Consider the following 25,941-nt stretch of genomic DNA (forward strand, 5'->3'; position numbering starts at 1 on the left):
TGGTTTCCTCTTGTGGTATGCCTTTACTCCATTTTTAGGAACATAAACCAATAGGTTTGCGTAAGATTATCCATCCCTCAGAGACAGTGGTTTCTATTGGGAGCAAAGAAGAACTTTTAGGTGGCGCCTCATTTCCTCCTACGCTGCTGTTTCAGCTTCTCCTTTCCCCGGAAGCCCCTGTAGCCTCTCTGCTTTTCGTGCTTCTTTCCTTCCCACTTACCAGTCAACCTACCTATATCTCCTCCCTGCCTTCAGCTTTCCCTCCCTTCCCTCTCTCTGACATCATCAACCCAGGAAAACTCTGCCCCAGTTATGGACCGTTGGCTGCTGGACTACTGAGCACAATTGTGTGATGGAGAACCACATACACTTGCAATAAGCGCCTCATTTCCCCTTATTCCTTTCCCCATATTATTTTCTCTTTCAGGCAGCTGTCCTGGCATCAATCTTCCCTGTTTTCCTTCTCTCCTCGTCATCCATCACCCAACCTTTTATCTGTCCTACCAACTTTAGCTATATATTATTAATTACTTCATTTTATTCCAAATTGAACCGCCTCTTGAACAATGAGGATCCCAGGCAGTTGAAAATGGTGGCCAAGTTCCTGGTTGATATTGTGAAATAAGTTTCTGGCTCTCCTTTTATTTACTTATTTTCTTGAAGTTTGTACTGTATGAACTATGAGCAGTTGTTTTACCCCGTCAAACTCTGGATCATACTACTGCACAGTTTTATTTGTATTTTCTCTTGATGCGAAGAAGCAAGCCTTTATTGGCATAGACAACAGTACAACAGTAATAAAAACGGATTAAAAAGCATATACAATACAGGTCGAAGGAAATCTACTGGCGTTTAGTAATTTCCAGGAGAAAGTCTGCCACTATAATACAGCGAGAAGGATCAGGGTTGTCCAACAAGTAGTGTAATCTAATTAAATCGGGGAGATGGGGTAAATGTAACGGAGTAAGATTCACATACTTGGATCTGATTTCCTTGAATCTGAGACAGTGTCTCTTGATGCCTAATAAAGGTCTTTGAAGTTTGAATTACTTCATTTATACTCCACCTTAGGCAGCCTGCACCATTCTCCTCTCCTCCATCCATTTTATCTTCTCAACAATCCTGTGAGGTAGGCTAGTCTGAGAATGTGTGACTGGCCCAAGGTCACCTAGTAAACTGGTGGACAGACCTGAAGAGCTGTCCCTTCTCTGTGTGGGGGGCAGGGGTGGGGTAGAGCTGCACGCAGCGTTTTGCAGAAGAGCTGGCATCCACTCTATCCCCATTTGCAACTCCTGGCAACGAGGGGAAGGAGGGCAAGCACTCAAGGCTGAAATAGCTTAGCAACCTTTTCTTAGTCTCTGTTCTCATCCTGGGTTTTCTCTAGAGTTGTATATTGTAGCAGTAAAAGTTGTTTCAGTTAAGACACATTGCCTGGGTTCCCACCCGTAGCCTTAAGTGCACATTCATGCTACAGAAACGTGCCGCTCAGTCATCGTGCCTCCTGGCAACAGCCAAGTGAAAAGAGGGGTTAGAAACAGGAGGTGGTAACACGCTACCCAAAAGAAGGCTCAAAATCCTAGTTACCTGGGTTCGGGGAGCAAAGGAATGATTTCTGTTCCACCCTCTGGACTGGGCTGTGTTTCACTCACGTTGCTTGAGGGGCCCTTGGCTAATTAGGGGGTGAGAGCAGGACATCATACCCTCTTCTGACTTTTCACCATGCCTCTCCCAGTTCTTTCTGCCTGCATGCGGATGATTCTGTCCCTGAGGCCTGGATTTTGTTGTTTCAGTCTGACCTAGCCATTTGCTCTCAGGTAGCTTTGTTAAATTTGCTTAGCTGTTGTGAGTTTTTTTATCGGAGAGAAACAGATCTTACTGCAACATGCCTGGGAAGATACCAGCCACAGATGCAGGCGAAACATTCGGACCTAAAACTACCAAACCGCGGCCACACAGCCTGAAAAACGCACAACCACCAGATGATCTTGGTGATAAAGCCTTCGCTAATACATTAAATTCTGTTGCCGCCAGTTTTCCTCTGAGTGGTTATTGGATCAGCTAATTTTATTCTCTGGTTTTTCTGACCCCCTTTTTTGACCTAAATATAATGTAAACCCACAGCGGCATAGACAAAACACAATTTAAATAAAGAAGGCACAAAAGCAGAAGGCTGAATCCTCAGTCGTTTTGGATGTCAGCTGGATGGATGCCTCACACAGTGGCCCTAGACCAGACCTGGGCATTATACGGCCCGCGGGCCACATCTGACCCGCCGGATGATCCTGACTGGCCCCCCTGCCATGCTGGGGAGCGAGGCGCCTTTGAAAGCCCCACAGAAGCCGGTTGCCTTGGCTGCCGGCTTCTGCGGGGCTTTCAAAAGCGCCTCACCCCCCGGCCTTTTGGCCCGGCCCTCCACAATATTTTCTGTTTCTTATGCAGCCCCATGGAAAAAATAATTGCCCACCCCTGCCCTAGACTGTAGCCCATGGATTAAGACTTGCAGGCCGTGAGTTAAAAGCCAAGAGCAAGAAGCCTTTCGTTTTGGCCCTTCAGTTCATGCCTCTGGCCGCGCTCAGGCTTTTAAAGGCGCAGACCAGAAGGGAAAAGTGTGAATATTCCACTGATATTGCCACACCTCAGACAGTGGCTGCAAGACATGGTGTCAGTTTCTGCTTATACATTTATGCATGTGTTTTTGTATGTATAAATATTAGTTGCATTTTACACCTAACCTGATTTCTTTATTTGGTATGGAGATGGATTTCAGGAATCGAGTCCACACCTACAGTAGCATAATTAGGAGGGCGGGGTGAATGGGTGGGTGGGGGTCTCGAGCCCCAGCCGCCACTTCCGGAGGCATGTAAGAAAAAAAATAAGAAAACACGAAGGTTGGAATGGAAGATGACAAGGAAAAGCAACTCTAACAATTGTCTTGAAACTCTAACCAGCGAGAGATCAAATGAGATTTGAAACTGAGGCAGAGAGTTGACTACCAGTATTATAGGTGGTGTTCTGTGTACACTTCATTTTTAACACCTTTCCTTCTTTCCCAAAGGTTGCAACGATTCCTTGCAGACTTTCGAGACCTCACTAGCTGGGTGACTGAAATGAAGGCTCTGATCAATGCTGACGAACTTGCCAATGACGTGGCTGGTGCTGAGGCCTTGCTGGACAGGCATCAGGAGCACAAGGTGACCACCTTGGAGAAACGCATGCTGTTTTTAACTGCTTGCAGAGGTGGGATCCAGCAGGTTCTCACAGGTTCCCGAGAGTAGGTTACTAATTATTTGCATGTGCCAAGAGGGGGTTACTAATTGGTGATTTGGCCACGTGATTTTTGCCTTAGTTACGCCCCTCCTCTCGGCAGTAGCGCGCAGAACTTGAAGCAGTCTAGCAGGAGGTGCACTGGCGTGCGTGGCAGCCTGCGCCTGTGTGCATTCGTTTCCCGCCCAAGGACCGGCGCAGCGGCTGCGTCCTTGCCACAGCCCCATCCAGGAATGCCACGCCCCCAGGATGCCCAGCCACGCCCCTGTCGTGCCCCGCCCAGCCCCATTGGCGCTACGTCTCAGTTTGAATCCCACCACCATGGGAACCTGTTACTAAAATTTTTGGATCCCACCACTGACTGCTTGGTTGTAATTCCATAATATCAGAGGGGCTTGATTGTAGCGTCCTTTGCAGTTGCTGATTTCTGTGCAAGCAGGAGTTTCTACAGGGTTGGAAGATTGAGTGTGTGCGAGTGTCTATGTGACAGATGGGCAAAGGTCCTTCACTTTTCTGTCAATCACTAATCTTCTCTGGACCTGTTTGAAGTGTGTGCTGAGCATCTCACAACCAATCTGGACCCACGGAAGGCTGGAGGAGCCTGATGGAAAGGAGAGGAGACGGAAATCTGTTCAAGGGCCATTTTCTAGTCAGAGAGGGTTTGTGTTTCCAAGTTGGAGGGATCTTTTCTCACGTGACCGTGTTGTCTCACGGCCTGGCCTTTAGGGAAAGCGGACTAATTTAGTGAATGCTTTCAGAGGAGATTGTACCTGTCTCAAAGGCTGGTTTCCGGGGAAAGCTGGCAAAAGAGTTGATGGTTCTGCAGGGGCCTTGCTCGTACTCTGTGGAATGCCTTGGGTTGCAGAAAGTTCAAATAGTCACCGCAGATTTAAAAGCTTGGCCCTTTCCTAAGTTCTAAGGGGAAAGGAGAACTATTAACACCATCATGCTTATAACAGGTAGCAAGCTATGGTAAATTCTATCATGCGTGTTGACATCACTCCATTTAGAAATCATGTGATTTCTGTTTGTCGGGAGGGTGGGCCAGGCTGGGATAGAGACCACACTGGTTAAATTGGTCATGATGACATCTGTTCTGATGCCATTAAACATCCCAGCCTTCACAAAACATCCCAGCCTTTACTGAAATAAGCAGGATGGGTTTTCTAACTATTCCAGTGGCAACCGTGAGCAGTTGTTTTCAATTAGGAGATCAGCAAACGCAAAGTGGAAATGGGAGTGGATGAATACACAACAGGAAGGGAATTTGGCCACCAGGGTGGAGGAGGACATGACTGATCTTCAGCAAGGATGATACTTTCGTTTGAAGGGCTAATTTCCCTTCCTAATGTTTTATATTTCTACCATTCTCCGGTGCGTCCATCTTGTGCGGGCAATAGCCAAATGCCCAAATATCCAAGCCCCGTTTGTTCCCTTCATTTCCAGGATTGAGCTTTAACAAATCTCTGTTTGTATTTTCAAATGGCAGCTTTTCTATTTTGGAAAATTAATGTGTATTTTGTCACAGGGAGAAATCGATGCCCACGAAGATAGTTTTAAATCTGCCGATGAGTCTGGACAGGCTCTGCTTGCTGCTGGTCATTACGCCTCCGAGGAAGTTAAAGAGAAGGTAAGATGATGATGTTCAGAAGCAAGAAAAAAACCCAGAAGTGAAAAATAGCAGTGAAATGTAATACTGCTGGGTTAAAAAAAAGTTGTGTGTAATTCCACTAACTATTTCTTCTCAGGGGTGCTGTGTGGTTTCCGGGCTGTATGGCCGTGTTCTAGCAGCATTCTCTCCTGATGTTTCGCCTGCATCTGTGGCTGGCATCTTCAGAGGATCCTCTGAAGATGCCAGCCACAGATGCAGGCGAAACGTCAGGAGAGAATGCTGCTAGAACACGGCCATACAGCCTGGAAACCAAACAGCACCCCTGTGATTCCGGCCGTGAAAGCCTTCGACAATATATTTCTTGGGGTGCTGTGTGGTTTCCGGGCTGTATGGCTGTGTTCTAGCATCATCATCAGATCCTCTGAAGATGCCAGCCACAGATGCAGGCGAAACGTCAGGAGAGAATGCTGCTAGAACACGGCCATACAGCCCGGAAACCACACAGCACCCCAGTGATTCCGGCCATGAAAGCCTTCGACAATACAATATATTTCTTTTCATTTTTAAGCTTGAGAGAATCTTACGTGGCCCTGATCTTGGTGGCCCAGGCTAGCCTGATGCCTGGAGATCTAGGGAGCTCAGCAGGGTCAGTCCTGGCTGATATTGGGATGGGAGACCACGAAGGAAGGGCAGAGGCAGGCAATGGCAAACCACTTCTGAGCTTCTGTTGCTTGGAAAACCCTATGATGTTGCCACAATAAGTCAGCTTTTATTTGATAGCAGGAAAAACCTTGATGAGAATTGAATTTGTGCTTTGCTAATGAAAGCAATTAGGCAAATGCATCAGATGTGGAGTGGATTCCATTTCCAGTTTTTCTAGGCCAGGTCATAAAAGCAGGAGTTCTGTATCTTGTCACAGCTGCATTTATACAAATTCTTCTCAAAGGGAAGAAGGCCTTGATTTCCACATGAAGCTGCCTTCCAGGGGTCTGCAACCCGCGGCTCCGGAGCCGCATGTGGCTCTTTCAGCCTTATACTGCGGCTCATGTGGCCTGGAGGCTCTGGAGGGGTAGCGTGGTGGCTGCGTCCCTCCAGCCCTCCAGAGCAGGTGAGTGGAGGGGCCGAATCAGAGGCTGTCCAGCTCAGTAGATCTTTGGGGCTGTGGAAAATCGGTCCAAATGGCTCTTTCGGTGGTAAAGGTTGCTGACTCCTGCTTGAGTCGGACTGTTGGTCCTTCCGGATGTTGTCCTTGACTGGCAGCAGCTATAGATGTCTGGCTGCCAGAGCACCTTTCAACTGTGGATGCCAGAAATTTAACCAAAGACCTAAACATGCACAGCAGCCACCTTATTCCTAACCTACAGTTCCTCCAGTAAAAGTTTGGGATACGATCCAGATAGGAGAATCCAGCACCGGATGCCAAATCAGGAAACTCTTACGTGGACAGGGTCTGTTTTTCTTTTAGGAGGTGATATTCTCAGGTCCTAATGCTGATGCGTAGAGTTCTTGAGAGGGCGTGAGTGAGTGAGTGAGTGGCCACTCAAGTGGGTTTTTTTCCTTCCTCAGCTGACCCTCCTGTCGGATGAACGAGCTGCTCTTCTGGAACTCTGGGAGCTTCGCAGGCAGCAGTATGAGCAGTGCATGGACCTGCAGCTTTTCTACAGGGACACCGAGCAAGTGGACAACTGGATGAGCAAACAGGAAGTATGTGTCAAGCTCAATCACACTGAGCATAATTTAACAAGCAGGCCTGCTGAGTTTCGGGGGTGTGTGTGTGCTTTAAATTAGGCAGGAATAGAAGCAACTACCTAAGATCCTGTGGTCCATATGGTCTATCACCGTGGTGGCGAACCTTTGGCACTCCAGATGTTATGGACTACAATTCCCATCAGCTCCTGCCAGCATGGCCAATTGGCCATGCTGGTAGGGGCTGATGGGAATTGTAGTCCATAACATCATTTTATGTCACCTAGTGGCCAGCCCATTGCTCTGGATAGCTGGCAAACAAGCCTTCTCTTGAATGGAAGCCCTATTTGTCAGCTATCCAGGGCAACCTGCTGGGCACTAGGTAGTGTAGTGGTCAAGAGCAGGTGCACTCTAATCTGGAGAGTCGGGTTTGATTCCCCGCTCTGCTGCTTGAGCTGTGGAGGCTTATCTGGTGAACTAGATTAGCCTGTGTACTCCAACACATGCCAGCTGGGTGACCTTGGGTTAGTCACAGTTCTTCGGAGCTCTCTCAGCCCCATCCACCTCACAGGGTGTTTATTTGGGGGGAGGGGAAGGGAGTTTGTAAGCCCCTTTGAGTCTCCTAACAGGAGAGAAAGGGGGATATAAATCCAACTCTTCTTCTTCTTCCACTAGCACCGTAGTTTTACTAGTAGTTTACATCTAGGCTTACTTTTTCCTTTGACTATGAAAGTTCCATTCATCCTCTGTGGCTAGTTGCCATTAATGGACTTCTCTTCCATCAATCTGATTAACCCGTTTTACAGCCATCCATACTGGTGGCCTTCACTATGTCTGCTGGCAGCGAATTCCACGGTTTCATTACTTATTATGAAGCTTATACATCTGCTTGTACTGAAATTATGCAGCCCCGAATACAGCAAAGTATGTCATTGCTGCCTGGAAAAAAATTGGGTTCTCTCTGTTTCTGTCTGCCTTTTCACAGCAGCGTTTTTGCTAGATCGGTCCCCTGAATTCCCAGGTTCATGTTCAGTCGAGTGTAATGTCTGTTGAGAGCTAGCATGAAGGATGACCATTTTCAGTTCTAATACCAAAAAAAAAGGTGGGGGGGGAGTTATATCCCAGCCACACGAAGGGTGATGCAATGTATAAAGATAAGGTGTGTTGAAGAAATGCAAACAGTACAAATACTGCTTCACGTACAAAACTGTGATAATGCCAGCAGTTAATGAACCATAATACAAGGACTTCCTCTCTCTGTCTCAAGACACCATTCAACATTTCATTAAAATATGACACCTCTCCCTAGTTGTCCTGTTTCATGATCACAAAAACCTAAATTATTGAGCTTTTCCTCACAGGAAAGATGCTTTAACCCCTTGGGAAGAAAGGGGAGAGGAGGGAGTGAGGGGTGGCATGCAAGGGAGGGGAGGGAGGGGGCCCAGCATCTGGACATGGCCCACCCACCCTAGCAGAGGGAGAAGGAGGGGAGGGAGGGGTGGCAGCATGCAAAGGGGAAGGGGAGTGGGGAAGAGAGGGAGGGAGTGAGGGGTGGCATTCAAGGGAGAGGAGGAAGGGGCCCCATTCAAATCTGGCCCACCCACCTTAGCAGAGAGGGAGGGGGGTTGGGAGGGAGGGGTGGCATGCAAGGGGAGGGAGGAAGGGGAGTGAGTGAGTGAGGGGTGGCATGCAAGGGAGGGGAGGGAAGGGAAGGGGTCCCGGCATCTGGACATGGCCCACCCACCCTAGCAGAGGGAGAAGGAGGGGAGGGAGGGGTGGCATGCAAGGGAAGGGAGTGGGGAAGGGGAGGGAGTGAGGGGTGGCATTCAAGGGAGAGGGGAGAGAGGAGGGAAGGGGCCTCGATCATCTGGCTCCAACTCCCACCTTGAAGCAGAGTGGGAGGGGTTGGGAGAGGGGTGGCATGCAAGGGGAGGGAGGAAGGGGAGTGAGGGAGGGGTGGCATGCAAGGGAGGGGAGGGGGCCCAGCGTTTAGACATAGCCCACCCACCCTAGTGGAAGGAGGAAGTGGGGAGGGAGGGGTGGCATGCAAGGGAAGGGGAGGGAGGGAGGGGTGGCATGCAAGGGAAGGGGAGGGAGGGTGGTATGCAATTGAGGGGAGGGGAAGGAGGAACTGCCATAGAAAATGCTGTAAATCAACAAAGCAGGACAAAAGTATTTCCAAATATCTGTAGCCCTATTATCAACGTGTCATTAGAGACTCTTTAGTTATCCGACATGAAGCATTACCCAAATGAAGAGGTGAGACAAGCCCCCCCTCCCCCCCCCCCCCGCCTCTGCACAAGTTTGCTTGCGGCTTGGTCACTGCTCCTTTTCAGTGAATAACCAGCGTTTTAAAATGTTCTGACTATCTTCCGTTCTGGACCAAGGGTTCAAGATGGATGAAAGATGTCCCAAGCCCACATGAATCAGAAGAATGCCATTCTCCCAGATGCTGCAGCCTTGTTAACGCGGGCAAATGTAGTACATGCACCAATGGTTATGTTTTTCTTTCCTTTTAGGCCTTCTTGCTCAACGAAGACCTGGGCGACTCCTTGGACAGTGTGGAAGCCCTGCTTAAAAAGCACGAGGACTTTGAAAAGTCCCTCAGTGCCCAGGAAGAGAAAATCACAGTAAGACATTTTTATACTGGGTTATTCGCATTAGATTCTGTTTCATTTGGTAGAGATGAAAGTGATATCACAAGCTAAAGAGTAAAAATATTATCTGCCAGCTACCAAAAGAGAAAGTAGATTCTTTCCCCCTCCATCATTTAATTTTTCAGAGTTTAAGAAACCCATTATAAGCTGTCATATAACAATATGCCCTACTAAATGCTACATTTCTATCCTTTCTGTACCTATTTTTTGCTTCTATTAGAGTTCTGTTTGAATCAGATGGCGAGAAAACAGAAAGTATGTGCATCTTGAAAAATGTGTACCTAAGGCTTTAATTCTGTCCATGCTCCCTTGGGCCAAGGCCCACTAAACTCTGTGGGACTTATTTCTGAGTAAATGCACATAACTAAATTAACTAGTCCCCCACAATTTAAACTAGGACTGCATTTAGACGTCATATAACCCATTCTTTGATTAGATCCCAGTTAGACAAGGCATTTGAATAGAAAAAGACCAATAACCTGGTGTGTGCTGGTTGGTGCAAAACTAGCATTTCAAGCTAGGAATTGCAGTTGGTTAGTTAACCAGTCTGAACTAATGGTGATTTCTTGTAACATCTAAATACACAAAGTGCAGTTGGTGGAGTAGCCCCATCTTTCACAGCTTCCTGGCTGCAGAGTCTGGAGTATTGAGAGGATGTCCTTCTTGCTGGGTGTAGGAGAGAGCCAAGAAAAAGAAAACCAAAACTGCTCACTTAATGACTGAGACTACAGTTTCTTTTACAAACTATGCTCCATCATGACACCTGAGTGCACCCGAAGTTTGTCTGTTTCATTAACTTCACAGAGGCATACTTGTGGGCTTTATAAATTTTAGACTTTCTATTATATAAAAAGCTATCCAGGGTGGCGACAGGCATGGCTTGGGGGCGGGTCTTACACAAAATCGGTAAAAAACAACACAAAAGAAAGAAAGCGAAATGTGGGGGTTTCTCACTCTCTCACATCCTTGCCCTTCTCCCCCCTTACCTGAATAATTACAGTCATTGTATTGTCTGCAGTTTCCTGAGGAGGAGCAGGCATCAGCTGCTCCCGGAGGGAAGGTCACAACCAGAGGTGGGATCCAGCAGGTTCTCACCAGTTCCTGACAGTGGGTTACTAATTATTTGTGTGTGCCGAGAGGGGGTTACTCATTGGGTCTGCTTTTCCGTTCGAAATTCCATTAGGTCCAAAAATCATCAAGTCCTGTTGTTTCCTATGTGGCTGGTTAGTGAGCGTAGAAAACGGGATAATTCTCCCTGTTGGGCTGTTTTTAAAACATGTTTTAGAAATATGGTAAAGTTCCTTGTTTAAGGAAAGTCTCCTCCTTTTGATTTCTAGAAACAAAATTAAGTATTTGAAAGTATTAAGTATTTGACAGGCAGTCAATTAGAGGAGAAGTCGCTTGTTTCTTGTTGGCAGTGAAGACGGATAGGACTTGCTAAGGTAATGTGTTTAAAAACACATTATGGACAGAAAAGATACCAGTTGGAAATCAGGATCTTTTTTTTTTTTACAGTAAGAGTTTTTTTACAGTAACAGAGAAATTATTAATGCCCCGCCCCCAGAATGCCCAGCCACACCCCCCCCCATCGTGGCCAATGCTCTGTGAATTCCATTGGCTAACGCCACTGTTTGAATCCCACCACCATGGGAACCTGTTACTAAAATTTTTGGATCCCACCACTGGTCACAACTGCTGGCAACCGCAACTGCACCATTAACCAGTGTGTGGGTGATGCAGGCATCTGGGAAAAGGAGGAGGGGGCTGGTGACACGAGGCAGGCGGGGGTCATCCCTCTCAGCAGCCACCATTAACCCTTGCATGCCGATGCAGGCATCCAGGAAGAGGATGAGGAGGGAGTTGGTGATGCAGGGCAGCCGGGAAGAAAGGCAGGATTGGTTGGCCCCCTCGGTAGAAGCTGTTAACCTGCCAACATTTTTCTACAGCCCATTGTATTTGTTCATACAACGGGCATGACAGCTAGTTATTAATAATAGTTGTTGGCATATGTGATCATTCTGTTTCACGTGGCACAGAAAGGGGCACCTGGTTTGTGTGAAATTGCTTTGTTAGCTGTTCAAAAGGCAGAGCTACATGTTAAAACTGCTAAAGGAAACTTTGGTGAGCTACCAGCCCTTCCTAACTGGGTCAGGCGCGCGCTCTAGATTTTCAGGAATCTGAGTTTCTATAGGACAGTGGTGGTGAACCTTTGGCACTCCAGATGTTGTGGACTACAATTCCCATCAGCCCCTGCCAGCATGGCCAATTGCCATGCTGGCAGGGGCTGCTGGGAATTGTAGTCCACAACATCTGGAGTGCCAAAGGTTCGCCACCATGGCCATAGGAGGTCCTTTCACTAATTCCAATGAAGTGCTTCTTCCATACTTAATTTCAGTTTTGAAATCCCCCAAACCTGTGTTAATAGCACATATTAGGACTTTCTTGGGACCTTCCTCAGACTTCCATAATTTGAAAAACTAGGATTTTGTTCTTGATTCCAACAAAGGCAAGCCTGCAATCTATGTGTGATAATTGGATAGGGCTGGAGTAGCATGTACCATCTGCAAGGAAGTTGTTTACAAGCTCTAATCATATGGAGTTTTATCGCTGGATCTATTTCCAGAAGGAAATCCTTTTGGAGATCTTCCTCCCTTCATAGCAACTTAAGTTGTTTTTTCACGCAGAGCTGTTGCCTTAGGTAGATTTGCTGTTCAATATTGTGCTTCCAGAATTTATTAACTGTGTTCTACTAGAAGTTCTCTTGTTTCAGATAAATGAATATAGTGAGTTTGTGCACAGGGACTTGTCATAAGTTGTCCTGGTTTCCTTTGGCTTCTTGGAGCTTTTTTTAGTTTTTGTGGTATAGCCCCCTCTAATGCTAAATTGCCTTTGGAGAAAGTCCCATTCAGAACATTCTTCCAAGTATACATTAATAGCTGTAATTTCACGTGTGTTCACCTGGGAATGTTGTATTGAGATCAGCAGGACTTGCTTCAGGATAGCTGTGTATGAGCACAGCCTTAGGACAGTGTCAGATTAAGTACATTCACATGAGTTTGTATGCCTCATTAACCCTTCTTCAGTTTGCGTATAAAAGTTTTGGTCTGGTTTTTTTTCTGTTGCATTTAATTGATTTTTTAAAAACAGGACAGCTTGATTAACCAGTATGCTGACCAAGCAACCTGAGCAGCCTCCAGGCAAAAGCTTTCTTAACATGCATTTATGGTACACTGACAACTCCAGTTCCCCAGGAAGTTCAATTAGCAGAGCTTTTCAATGTACAAAGAAGAGAACTACGAACGAACCATTTTGGCCAGAAACTGGTATATTTCTGTAGGAAGTTCCGGCATAAACGTCATCTTTAATCAGGATGTAGGCCAAATGTTATTAACATGGACCTGAGATGAATACAGACGTTAAGATTTTGAGATGAATACAGACATTAAGATTTTTAACATGCATTAATGGTACACTGACAACTCCAGTTCCCCAGGAATGTCAATTAGCAGAGCTTTTCATTGTACAAAGAAGAGAACTACAAACGAACCATTTTGGCCAGAAACTGGTATATTTCTGTAGGAAGTTCCAACATAAACATCATCTTTAATCAGGATGTAGGCCAAATGTTATTAACATGGACCTGAGATGAATACAGACATTAAGATTTTGAGATTTTTGCAAACAATTTTTACTGGTTCAGTCAGCATTTCCAGTATAATTAAATGAATAAAAATTGCCTCTTTTTCAGGCCCTGGATGAATTTGCCACAAAACTGATACAGAACAACCATTACGCAAAGGAAGATGTTGCTACACGAAGAGATGCTGTAAGTTTAAAGTATCTCATGCGGCTTTCCAGCTTGCGCATCATTATGTTACAAGGATATCACTGGCTGATTGCTGTGGTTCTATCTCAGTGATGGCGAACCTATGGCACGGGTGCCAGAGGTGGCACTCGGAGCCCTCTCTGTGGGCATGTGCACACAGAGTTCGTCATGTGGGAGGCAGAAAGTCATCCCCCACACACACACACATCTAGGCTGGCCTGGGCCACTGAGCACAACGTGCGGGCACCGCTGTGAGCAGGGAGGACTCGGCTGGCGGGCCTGGTGCCTGTGTTCCAGGTGGCTGCTGCCTGGGCGGCATGCAGAGGAGGCAGAGATGCTAGAGAGGCACAGAGTGGTGTGCACGGGACTTGCTGGAGGCTAGAGCAGGCTATCCCCTGCTCGAGCAGGTGGGGTGGAGGAAGAGGGAGCCAGCCGTTTTTTTCTAAATTAAAACCTCCGCATTCAGGTTAAATTGCCAAGTTGGCACTTTGCGATAAATAAGTGGGGTTTGGGTTGCAATTTGGGCACTCGGTCCCAAAAAGGTTCGCCATCACTGTTCTATCTGATTCCTTTAGCTGTGACTGAAGGAAATTCTAATGAAATTAATTCGTAACTAGGTCCTCTCTGCTGCTTCTTTCAGCTGCTGAGCCGGCGTAATGCTTTGCATGAACGAGCCATGCACCGCCGGACGCAACTTGCCGATTCGTTCCACCTGCAACAGTTCTTCAGGGACTCTGATGAGCTGAAAAGCTGGGTCAATGAAAAGATGAAAACCGCAACTGACGAAGCTTACAAGGTAATGCCAATATTTTCTTATTTATTCAAAAGTGCCTTGCACGTGTTTGCTCTACAGTTGCTCTCAATATAGGGCAGCACATTCCATGATGTAGAAAGTGCCTCTTCGTCTACTCTTTCCACAAGTTCACGGTCATCCAAAGTCAAATAACCTGTGGGTGATTCATAGAGAGATGTCGTAGTTTTGTTATCAATTGCCAGATGGTGTGACAATTGAAGGCTGTGGCAACCTATTGGAGTCAGATCAATTGTTCGCCCATTTCCTTGTCCCCTATCCCTTGCTCTGTGTTTGGTGCCACTCCAACAAACTCTGTGTTTTACAGTGGAGTGTTGATACTGTATGTTGTTGCGATGCCTGGGTTCTGTTGGTGGGTCTTCAGTCTGGTCTGTGGAGAGGTGTATGGGAATGGCACTTTTGATGAGTCCATTTGGACTACACTATTGATAAGACTCTGAATGTTTGTTGTATCTATCTGTCTTTTATGGACAATTGTTTTATTGTATTTTGGAATGCCAATATAGGCTTGTCTACTTCTACTACTCTTTCCACAAAGGAAACTCTTAGCATACAACATTCTTCTAACTCAAGACTGTAACGTCTGGTAATCCTCCGTTTCTAGGACCCATCCAATCTGCAGGGCAAAGTCCAGAAGCATCAAGCTTTTGAGGCTGAGCTGTCAGCCAATCAGAGCCGCATTGATGCTTTGGAGAAGGCTGGGCAGCAGTTGATTGACGTCAAACATTATGCATTTGATGAAGTAGCAGCCCGCATGAACGAAGTCATCAGCTTGTGGAAGAAGCTGCTGGAAGCAACTGAACTGAAAGGTGCGATGCTGCTTTTAATTGAAAAGAGTACAGGGACAGGTTGTTGTGGGTTTCCCTCTGTGATACACCTCTGAAGATGCCAGCCACAGGTGCAGGCGAAACTTCAGGAACAAGATCTACCAGACCGCGGCCACACAGCCCAGAGAACCCACAACCAGTTGAATCCGGCCATGAAAGCCTTTGACAATACATAGTATAGGGACACATTAAAATGGTGTTTTCCTCTAGAAGTTGCACTGGAAGGTAGTTTTTTTTACAAATCACTTTGTCCAATTTCCGCTTTTCATGCGGAAGGATGCAGTTTCACGCTCCATCATCTCCAGTTTTAAAAAGTTAGCAAGTTGGTGATATGAAGGACCTCTGTCTGAGACCCCAGAAGAAGGAGAGTTGTTTCCCCCCCCCCCATTTTTCTCTACTGTAAAGAGTCCCAAAGCAGCTTGCACTCATCCCCCCCCCCCCCCACCATGAAAAACAGGCACCTTGTGAGAACTGTGACTAGCCCAAGGTCACCCAGTGTAAGGTTGTAGTTCGACCTTGGAGAGGTTCTCGCCGGAGGTTTTGGCTTAACGCCCGGGAAAGGGGAATTTCACTGTTTTGGTTATCTTTCACTTGACTGCTTGCTTGCCTGATGTGAAATTCTGTGTGAAAATCTGTCCTGTTTATACTCTTTTGGCGGGATCCTATCTGATGCCCTGTATAAGCGGTTGCTTGAGATCTGGGTGTCAGTTCTCGCATTGCCTGTCGCAAACTAAGAATGCCAGCTCAATAAAGAACTTTACACGGTTGCTTTTGACTGGACTTTACTGGTTCGTTACACCCAGCAGGCTTCAGGTGTAGGAATGGGGAGTCCATCCAGGTTCATCAAATTAGAGTCTGGCGCTCTTACCCACGTCACCGTGCTGGTTCTCAAAGTGTCTCAGAGCTGCTGCCAGTTGAGTGGGCAATATCAAGCTTGATAAATCAAGTGTGGCTTGTTCCAAGGCAGCTTCGTATCAAGTCCAGAGCACATGATCATTACGATCTGCGTTAGAAGAAGGTCAGTTCACACCTCTCCTTTCTTTTCCATCCAGGGATAAAGCTGCGTGAAGCCAACCAGCAGCAGCAATTCAACCGCAATGTGGAAGACATCGAACTGTGGCTGTACGAGGTGGAAGGGCACCTGGCTTCAGACGATTATGGCAAAGACCTCACTAATGTTCAGAACCTTCAGAAGAAGCATGCCCTGCTGGAGGCCGACGTTGCTGCTCACCAGGTACAACACTGGCCTGTCTTTATTTTTCTTCCCCATATTGACCAAGGGTGGACTCCAAGCCACCTGTTGGATCTTAGATGCTCTGGGAGGCTCTTATTTTATGGCCTTTGATTAGTTCTTGTGTCCAAAAGTTCATTTCTGTATCTCATGGTATGTTTAGTGAGTTTCCCATGTTCTGCTTGAGAGGTGTTCTGTTGTAGTGGTCAGAATATTGGACAAGGGCAGGGGTCCCCAACCTGTTTGAGCCTATGAGCCAGAGGTGGGATCCAGCAGGTTCTCACCAGTTCCCGACAGTGGGTTACTAATTATTTGTGTGTGCCGAGAGGGGGTTACTAATTGGGTCTGCTTTTCCATTAGAAATTCCGTTAGGTCCAAAAATCATAAAGTCCGGTTGTTTCCTATGTGGCTGGTTAGCGAAGGTAGAAAACGGGATAATTCTCCCTGTTGGGCTGTTTTAAAAACATGTTTTAGAAATATGGTAAAGTTCCTGGTTTAAGGAAAGTCTCCTTCTTTTGATTTCTAGAAACAAAATTAAGTATTTGAAAGTATTAAGTATTTGACAGGCAGTCAATTAGAGGAGAAGTCGTTTCTGTTGGCAGGAGACGATAGGACTTGCTATAATGAGTTTAAATTATGGACAGAAAGATACCAGCTGGAAATTAGGAACTTTTTTTTACAGTAAGTTTTTTACAGTAACAGAGAAATTATTAATGCCCCGCTCCCGGAATGCCCGGCCACGCCCCCATCGTGCCCCGCCCAGCCCCATTGGCGCTATGCCACTGTTTGAATCCCACCACCATGGGAACCTGTTACTAAAATTTTTGGATCCCACCTCTGCTATGAGCCCATTTGGAATTCTGGCACAGCATGGTGGGGTGCAGCAACAAACTGGTTGCCACAGGAGGCAGAGCCAGCCACAAAAGGATTTGCGCACCTTAACTTCAGAAACAACGTGCAGATGCCTGTTCTCGGGTGGTACCTGCTGTCAAAGCAACATTTTTTTTGAAAAATCTGCACAGCCAATCAGACGCTTTGTGGTCTAAAGCCCTATCAGGCCCCACCTTGTCCCTAAAAACACTAGGCAAGCAGCAGAAAAAGGTGTTAGCAGATATTATGGCTCCCACAGACATTGTTTTGGGGAACCTGGGAGATCCAGATCTCCAACCTGCCATGAAATTCATTGGGAGGCCTTGGATCAGCTGTCCTCTTTCCACCTGCCCTGCCACACTTAGTTGTGATGAGGACAAAATGATGCTGACTGATGTACCTAGCCCCGTCTCCTTGTAAGGTGTAAGGCTGAACACACTCAAACAAAGCAGCTTAAAAAAGAACTTTTTTTTATTTACGTCGCCCTAACTACAGGGTGCTGGAACTGAGGATTCTTGTCCTCAGTTCCAGTATTTAAACTATTTACAAAAACAGACAGCAACCAATCAGCTCTTCCCCTCCTCCCAGTTCCTGGTCTCCCATTGGTTCTGAAGCTCTGGTGGAATGTAGCTTCTCAGTTTGTTTTCCCGCACTTTTGGGGAAAAGGCGGGAACCAGTGCATGTTGGGAGTTGCAGTCCTGACATAAGGAGGGTAAGGCAGTTACCCTGTTTCCCCGAATATAAGACATCCCCTGAAAATAAGACGTAGTAGAGGTTTTGCTGAAGTGCAAAATATAAGGCATCCCCCGAAAGTAAGACATAACAAAGTTTTTGTTTGGAAGCATGCCCGATGAACAGAACACAGAAAAATAAGACATCCCCTAAAAATAAGACATAGCGCATCTTTGGGAACAAAAATTAATATAAGACACTGTCTTATTTTCGGGGAAACACGGTAGCAACTGTTGGAATCGTCTAAATGTCAGACTTCAGTCCAAAATAAAGAGACTGTAGATGTTAGCTATAGCCTTTATTGGGGAAACCAAAGATCAGGAACAGCAACAGACGACTCTAAAGAACACAAGCAAGGCTTGGGCTTAAATCCCCTTTTCCCCTGCCCCTATGCCACAGAATCAAAGTAGGAGTACACAAAGGAAATTGAAAGTAGAAAGGGAGGTGGCATTTTACGACTGATAGTGGTTTGAGCCAAACCAGAGCCCCAAGGTCTATAAACAGGAGATAGGAACTGACTCCTGGGTGAGAGCACACATCCATCATTCCAGACTCCCCTCCCCAATCACAGGATGGGGCCATTGTGACACAGGCCCAAGCTGGAGAACCATGCTGGGCACCATCCCGGCAACCAAAGAAACTTTGGGTAGAGGCCTGATGCTTCTGACCTGAAACCTTCCTGCTGAATCATTTATCCTAGGATCGCATTGACGGCATCACTATCCAAGCTCGGCAGTTCCAAGAAGCCGGACACTTTGATGCCGACAACATCAAGAAGAAGCAGGAGGCTTTGGTTGCCCGCTACGAAGCCCTGAAGGACCCAATGGTGGCACGCAAGCAGAAGCTGGCCGATTCCCTTCGCCTGCAGCAGCTCTTCCGTGACATTGAAGATGAAGAAACTTGGATCAGAGAGAAGGAACCTATTGCCGCTTCAACCAATAGAGGTGATATGTTTGTACCGTGCGGGACAGTGCTGGCAATTCTGTTGTGGGATCAGACATCTTTTTAGGTCAGTGATGGCGAACCTATGGCATGGGTGCCAGAGGTGGCACTCGGAGCCCTCTCTGTGGGCACGCGAACACAGAGTTTGTCATGTGGGAGGCGGAAAATCACCCTCCCACACACACATCTAGGCTGGCCTGGGCCACTGAGCATGACGTGCACGCACCGCAGTGAGCAGGGAGGACTTGGCTGGCGGGCCTGGTGCCCGTGCTCCGGGCGGCTGCTGCCTGAGGGGGGGGGGGGCGCAGAGGAAGCAGAGATGCTAGAGAGGCACAGAGCTGTGTGCGGGGGACTTGCTGGAGGCTAGAGCAGGCTGGCCCCTGCTCGAGCGGGTAGGGCAGAGGAAGAGGGAATCAACCGGTTTTTTCTAAACTAAAACCTCAGCATTCAGGTTAAATTGCTGGGTTGGCACTTTGCGATTAATAAGTGGGGTTTGGGTTGCAATTTGGGCACTCGGTCTCAAAAAGGTTGGCCATCACTGTTTTGGGTTTCCAAAATTATTTGGCATGTATTGATCCTGGATATTGGTTTGAGATACTCAAATTTGTTGGTCTCTCTGTGTTTTTGGGTGCGTTGCCTGCACTTATTTGTGACTAAGAACAGCCTGCCCTCTTTCAGACACACACTGGCGTCAGACTGGAATTACATGCAAACTGCATCTGGGCCAAATGAACATTGTGCAACACTTCTGGAAATGCTTGCAAGCTCAATCCATATGTTCATGCTTATGTTCTGTATGACTCCCATCATTCTTTGGACTACATAAATAGAAAGATGTACGGTTGGAATGCGTTATTTGGCTCTGCAATTTGCTGCCTTTATTAGATTGGCCAAATATTGGGTTGGTTTGTATATAATAGCCAAAGTGCGGTCTGGCAATCATTAAGCGGTTTCTGGCTCACGCGTTCCCTCCTCCTCTTGCATATATTGGAAACCCACTTCTGCCAGTGATCAAGGAGAGAATTGGAATGCTAGTGGGGGGCCTAGAAGCCCCTACACCTGTTCATAGCAGCCAAAATATGGTTTGGCCACGGCATGTTACGTATTTTGTGAAGACCCCCCTTTGCGAGTGGTTTCTCACTCTTTAGAAACTCACTCTACACACAAAACTCATGTAGGGGTCAGCACCTCATCTTGTGCCAGAGAACTTCTGCTGCTTTCTCTCCCAAATAGGCCGGAGTCTGCTATTGGCCATATGTTTTAATTTCTTAATAAGGTTCAAGAATGGTCTGTTGGATACTCACCATGAAGATTGGTCCTCCACTGAGGCAGGAGGACATCTTGACGGCGGGTGATTCCCAACTTTCTCCTGCCTCCCTATTGGAAGGGGTGGGAATCCCCCGCCATCAAGATGTCCTCCTGCCTCAGTGGAGAAGAAGCATAACTCTGCAGTGGCCCACATTTGGGACTGCCAGCAAGCCAGTTTTAGTAGGCTTGCTAGGTTTTTTTTTTCACAACTCCCCCCCCATTGCCAGAATTACAGAACACATAGACATGATGCATTCCTGCCAACCCACTGTTGCTTTCGAGAACATGAGCGTTGTTTCTGCTGTGTTAACAAACATTTGTCATGACAGTTGGTGCATTTCCTAGTTGCAGCTTTTTATTCAGTGGCTTAACCATCTGGCAGTTCCTGATGTCAGCTGTGCTCACTTCCAGGCAAAGATCTGATCGGGGTCCAGAACCTGTTGAAGAAGCACCAGGCTCTACAAGCTGAGATTGCCGGCCACGAACCACGCATTAAAGCGGTCACCCAGAAAGGGAACATCATGGTGGAAGAAGGTGTGTACATCTGGATTTTTCCCACGCTACTGTAAATGATAAGTGTCCTGTATCTTGTTTATCTCCTTGGCACATACCTATAAACAGCCACGTCTCTTGTGGCTTGTGCGAAAAAAGACAATCCTTGCAGCGATCAGATGGTAAATGTTGCGGACATTGGTCCGTTTTGCCCCTTAGGGCATGTATGACTGATAGGAGTATGTGGTCCAGTTAAAATGTGGCAAGCTAGTCACTGTTGCGGATTTGCTTTCAAGGTTACTTTAGCAATCCTGGACACTCACCAAACAAGCGAGCCAGCTGTTGGCTGACTATAGTCAGGGCCCGGTACTTTCTGCATTGAAAAAGGTTCTGTACCAAGAATTGATAAATGGGGTGGCTTTTATGTCCTAAATTTTAAAGGTCAGAGGTGATGGCAGATGTCTAGCTGCTTCCTGTCTTCCTTATAATGTCCTTGGCAATAGTAATTAGAGGTGGGGGTGGGGGGTGTCAGCTGCAGCTGGATCTGAACACAGTAGAAGGGTGCCTGGTTGTTTCCTAAGCTCAGCTCCTACAATTTGGGGGCGGGGAGCAAGGTTTCACCCTTGGGTTCATGCGTCCCATTCCCCAGTTCTCTCACAATGGGGAGAAGTGACTAGATCAGGGGTAGGGAACCTGTGGCTCAAGAGCCGCATGCGATTCTTCTGCCCTTGCACTGTGGTTCCACGAGCCGAGCCGCCGGCCCCATCCTTGCCCGCCCTGCAGGAAGCAGGGTGGGCGCACCAACTGCCCACAGTTGGCTGGGCCGCGCCGCGGGCTTCCCCTCTCGCCCGCCCCGTTGGAGCCGGGCGGGCGCATCCATGCGCTTCTCAGAATGAGCGGAGTAAAAGGTTTAAAAAACCCTATATATATAGTGTTATCTTTATTTTAAATGTCAAAAATTATTTGCGGTTCCAAGTGTTTTCTTTTCCCATGGAAAACGGGTCCAAATGGCTCTTTGAGTGTTAAAGGTTCCCTACCCCTGGACTAGATGAACCAAGGGATTGTTCACATGCATTCATGTGAGCAAAGCTCCCAAAGGCACCTGGTGGGCCACTGCGAGTAGCAGAGTGCTGGACTAGATGGACTCTGGTCTGATCCAGCAGGCTCATTCTTATGTTATTATGTTCTTATTCAGCCTTCCTTTATTCATTTGTTCACTTTCTCCTGCTGTGAAGAGCTAGGAAGGGGCATCTATAATCCTGGGGCCTCCTCCTAGTCTCCCCCAGGGAAGGATGAGGGGAGGAACAAATTGCATGAACAGCTGAGGTCTCTTTCCATGCTCTAATGTTAAACTTGGAGCTGTTGTGTCTTAGGACACTTTGCTGCTGAGGATGTGAAAACCAGATTGAATGACCTGAACCAGAAATGGGAGTCCTTGAAAGGCAAGGCGTCCCAACGCAGGCAAGATCTGGAAGACTCTCTGCAAGCCCAGCAGTATTTTGCGGATGCCAACGAGGCTGAGTCCTGGATGAGGGAGAAGGAGCCCATCGTGGGCAGCACCGATTATGGAAAGGATGAGGATTCTGCAGAGGTACGTCGCAGCCAGCATCTAGAGCAGTGATGGCGAACCTATGGCACGGGTGCCAGAGGTGGCACTCAGAGCCCTCTCTGTGGGCATGCACAAACAGAGTTCATCGTGTGTGGGGGAGAAATTGCCCCCCCCACACACACACATCTAGGCTGGCCTGGGCCGCTGGGCTCGATTATTAGCATTAAACCTAGTTTTGGGGAAGCCGTATAGGTAACCCTGTTAAGCACTGTTAAACCCCACTGATTTTCATGCAAAGAACTAAAGCGCGATCCTTTACCTGGGAGTAAGTTCAGTTGCTGGCAATGGGGCTTGCTTCTGAGTAAACCCTCCTAAGGGTTGTGAGTCACCCTGAAGAGTTGCATGGTTGCTTCAAAGCAAAGCCACCTTTTACCACCAAGCTTACTCCTGAGTAACGCACGCCTCAGAGCCAACCGTTTTTCCTAAACTAAAACCTCAGTATTCAGGTTAAATTGCCGTGTTGGCACTTTGCGATAAATGAGTGGGGTTTGGGTTGCAGTTTGGGCACTCGGTCTCGAAAAGGTTCGCCATCACTGCTCTAGAGTGTTCCGATGCTCTTGGAGTCAAAGTAGAGTAAATAATGAGAGGCGGAGCTACAAGCGGGCAGGGGGATGCGCATTGCACCGGGCATGCGCCTGGGGCAGAAAATCCACCCCGCCCCCCCGCAGTGCCCTGCCCTGCCCTGCCCCACACACACTTACCTTAGTTCAGCCTGAAAGTGGAGGCTGGAAAAAGCGGCTTGTTCACTTGAGGCTGAAAACAGCCTGATGGGAACTACACTTCCCAGGAGACCTTGCGCGCCCCAAGGTCCCCTGGGAAGTATAGTTGCCACCAGGCCGTTTTCAGCCTCAAGTGAACAGGCTGCTTTTTCCAGCCTCCACTTTCAGGCTGAATTAAGTAAGGTAGGCGGGAGCGGGGGAACGCTGAGTGCTCACCGGACGCAGCATGATCCAGCTACGCCTCTGTAAATTATGCTTGCTATTGAGAAATAAAAAAGCCAACATTTGTCAGACCAGTAAAGCCAGCAGCAGAGTTACCGTTGAAAAATATAATGCGGGTTCTAATGGCCTTTTTTCCCCTGCTTGCAGGCTCTTCTTAAGAAGCATGAAGCTCTGATGTCTGATCTCTCTGCCTATGGCAGCAGCATTCAAGCCCTGAGAGAGCAAGCCCAAGCATGCCGGGTAAGAAGAAACCGAGCAGAGCCTGCCGCTGCCTTCTTGCGTCCACAAAGACTCGTCCCACTACTGTTGGGGGGTGGGGGGGGTGTGTTTCTGGCAATCTAGCAGACCTTTAAAACGTTTGCTCCCTAAAAGATCTTCTGTATCTCCCCTGAGATAGGAACTTTGGATCTCTTTTTCCCAGTTCAGAATGTAGGGTACTTTTTATGTACACTGTTCAGCAGAGGCTCCGGTTAAATCCCTCCCTGATGGTAGCTTCCTGCTGACTGTGATTAAGGCTCAGCAGTTTAGGAGCAGCAGTGGCGTAGGAGGTTAAGAGCTCATGTATCTAATCTGGAGGAACCGGGTTTGATTCCCAGCTCTGCCGCCGGAGCTGTGGAGGCTTATCTGGGGAATTCAGATTAGCCTGTACACTCCCACACACGCCAGCTGGGTGACCTTGGGCTAGTCACAGCTCTTCTGAGTTCTCTCAGCCCCACCTACCTCACAGTGTGTTCGTTGTGAGGCAGGAAGGGCAAGGAGATTGTCAGCCCCTTTGAGTCTCCTGCAGGAGAGAAAGGGGGGATATAAATCCAAACTCTTCAAACTCTTCTTTACTCTTGAGAGTTGTAGCATTGGCTTCAGTGAGCTCCCAAGGGTCACGGAACCGTCTGTCTCTTTCAGCAACAAGTGGCTCCCACAGATGATGAGACGGGCAAAGAACTGGTCCTGGCTCTTTATGACTACCAAGAGAAAAGTCCCCGGGAGGTGACAATGAAGAAGGGGGACATTCTGACTCTGCTGAACAGCACCAACAAAGTAAGCCATCACTTCACAGGACTTCAGGCTGTGGCTCACACGAGCAAAAAAGATGATACACTTTGCGTAGCTGGCTGGGGAAAGAAAGGAGGATCTCCTTTTACACTGTCAAGAGTATGAGATAATCTTAAAAGACTTGCAGTGGAAAAGGTTTATGGACACATGGACACAATATATCCAATACATAGAAAGAGACAGTAAAAACAGAATTATGCAAAGTTATGCAAAACAATAACATTGAAATGATTTTGAGAATGTTACGAAACTAGAATAGCTAGTAAAGGAATAAAGACATACCTTCATTTTGTATAATTGTATATCAGATAAGGGAAGAATCAGGGGGAAGCCCGAACCAAGCATAAAAGGGGTAGGTGAAATATTCAGGGAAAATCAATAATAGTACAAGTATAAACAAAGGATAAGTTAGAATAAGAACATAAGAGTGAAATAAAGGGAATTATACTAGGGGTAAAGGACTGGGGAAATAAGGAAGGGGATTAGTGATAAGAGATTAAATGTTATAGAAAATAGGCTAAAGAGTTGGTAAGGGTGGACAGAAGGTATAGATGATAAGGGGGACAGGGTATATTTTAAGAGGGGGTATAATTGTGGGGTAATTTCAAATGTCCACGGTGATTTATTGTCGAATTAGTAGGGTGTAATGTATAATGTGCAATGTGATTTGTTTGTGTTTGAATGTTTATTATTAGAATGTCTAATATTTAATGTTTAATGCAATAATGTAATAATGAAACTAAAAAAAAAAGAGTATGAGAAAATCCAAAACAGCAAAAATTGTATGATAAAGACCCTTCCTGAGACTAACTGAAAGTCCTCCAGCAGTGAGCCAGCTTTTGAGTTTCACAGAACTCTTCCTGAGACTGCCTGTTAAACAAAAATGTGTTGAGGGGAGAAGAGAAAATGATGTCCAGTGACAGGGAGTTTAGTGAAGTCCTGTCTGCCGTTTCCCTTATGTCTGAAATATAAATTTGATCCTCTGTGCACTCAATCAATTGAGCTACCACCTATGGCTTCTCCCAGAATTATATGGAATGAAGCCTCCATGATTAACATCTATACCAGTGATGGCAAACCTTTTTGAGACCGAGTGCCCAAATTGCAACCCAAAAGCCGCTTATTTATCGCAAAGTGCCAACACGGCAATTTAACCTGAATACGGAGGTTTTAGTTTAGGAAAAAACAAGTTGGCTCCGAGGCACACGTTACTCGGGAGTAAGCTTGGTGGTAGTTGGTGGCTTTGCTTTGAAGCAACCGTGCAACTCTTCCAATGGTGAATCATGACCCTAGGAGGGTTTACTCAGAAGCAAGCCCCATTGCCAGCAACCGAATTTACTCCCAGGTAAAGGATCGCGCTTTAGTTCTTCGCATGAAAATCAGTGAGGTTTAACAGCGTTTTACAGGATTACCTACACTGCTTCTCCAAAACTAGGTCTTAGGTTTAATGCTAATAATCAAGCCCAGCGGCCCAGGCCAGTCTAGATGGGGGAGGGACTCTGCGCGTGCCCACAGAGCGGGCTCTGAGTGCCACCTCTGGCACCCGTGCCATAGGTTCGCCATCACTGATCTATACAATGCTACATGAAATCTCCATAATAGATCTCAGGGAAAAAAATTCTATCTTCTCCCTTGCCCAAGCATTGCATCACTGATTTTCAAAACCCCTGTCAATCAATAGCCAACTTTCTCTCGACTCAGTTCCCTGTGACGTTCCAAGATAGGACCACTATCTTTGATCCTTTCTTTACTGTGTAGGACCATTAAATGCACCATGAGAGAGATTTATGCCTGTCATAAAAAAAGAGGGACTAGAATATCTCCCTGCAGCTTATTTCAATCTAAAGACAAGAGTTAATTTTCCCTCTCAAAGGTCGATTCCGCACTTGGGTTATCAACCTAAGTTTGAGCTGCGTTTGACCTCAGTGCTCCGCACAACCACTGGGATCGACGTGGTTTTGTACCAGCTTTGCCCCGTGTAACGGTCAAATTTCTGACTCCAGTTGGGAACAACTACTTTTTCAGGGAACCACGCTCGAACTCAGCTTGATTCCAGTGAAATGCGGAATCTCTGGTGCCAGGA

General features: G+C 47.0%; 1 protein-coding gene across 1 annotated transcript in view; it reads left to right on the forward strand.

The window, feature by feature from the left end:
* The window catches only part of SPTAN1 (spectrin alpha, non-erythrocytic 1), a 113,997-nt gene that overhangs the window by 24,319 nt on the left and 63,737 nt on the right, over nucleotides 1-25,941 (forward strand). The window contains 13 exon segments of the mRNA XM_048512218.1: nucleotides 3,056-3,191; nucleotides 4,793-4,894; nucleotides 6,443-6,580; nucleotides 9,082-9,192; nucleotides 12,968-13,045; nucleotides 13,686-13,841; nucleotides 14,461-14,665; nucleotides 15,736-15,917; nucleotides 18,217-18,460; nucleotides 20,178-20,300; nucleotides 21,632-21,849; nucleotides 22,956-23,048; nucleotides 23,709-23,843. Coding sequence (XP_048368175.1) covers nucleotides 3,056-3,191; nucleotides 4,793-4,894; nucleotides 6,443-6,580; nucleotides 9,082-9,192; nucleotides 12,968-13,045; nucleotides 13,686-13,841; nucleotides 14,461-14,665; nucleotides 15,736-15,917; nucleotides 18,217-18,460; nucleotides 20,178-20,300; nucleotides 21,632-21,849; nucleotides 22,956-23,048; nucleotides 23,709-23,843 — 1,921 coding nt within the window.

This window comes from Sphaerodactylus townsendi, linkage group LG12, assembly GCF_021028975.2.
Source record: "Sphaerodactylus townsendi isolate TG3544 linkage group LG12, MPM_Stown_v2.3, whole genome shotgun sequence".
NCBI classification, from domain to species: Eukaryota; Metazoa; Chordata; class Lepidosauria; order Squamata; family Sphaerodactylidae; genus Sphaerodactylus; species Sphaerodactylus townsendi.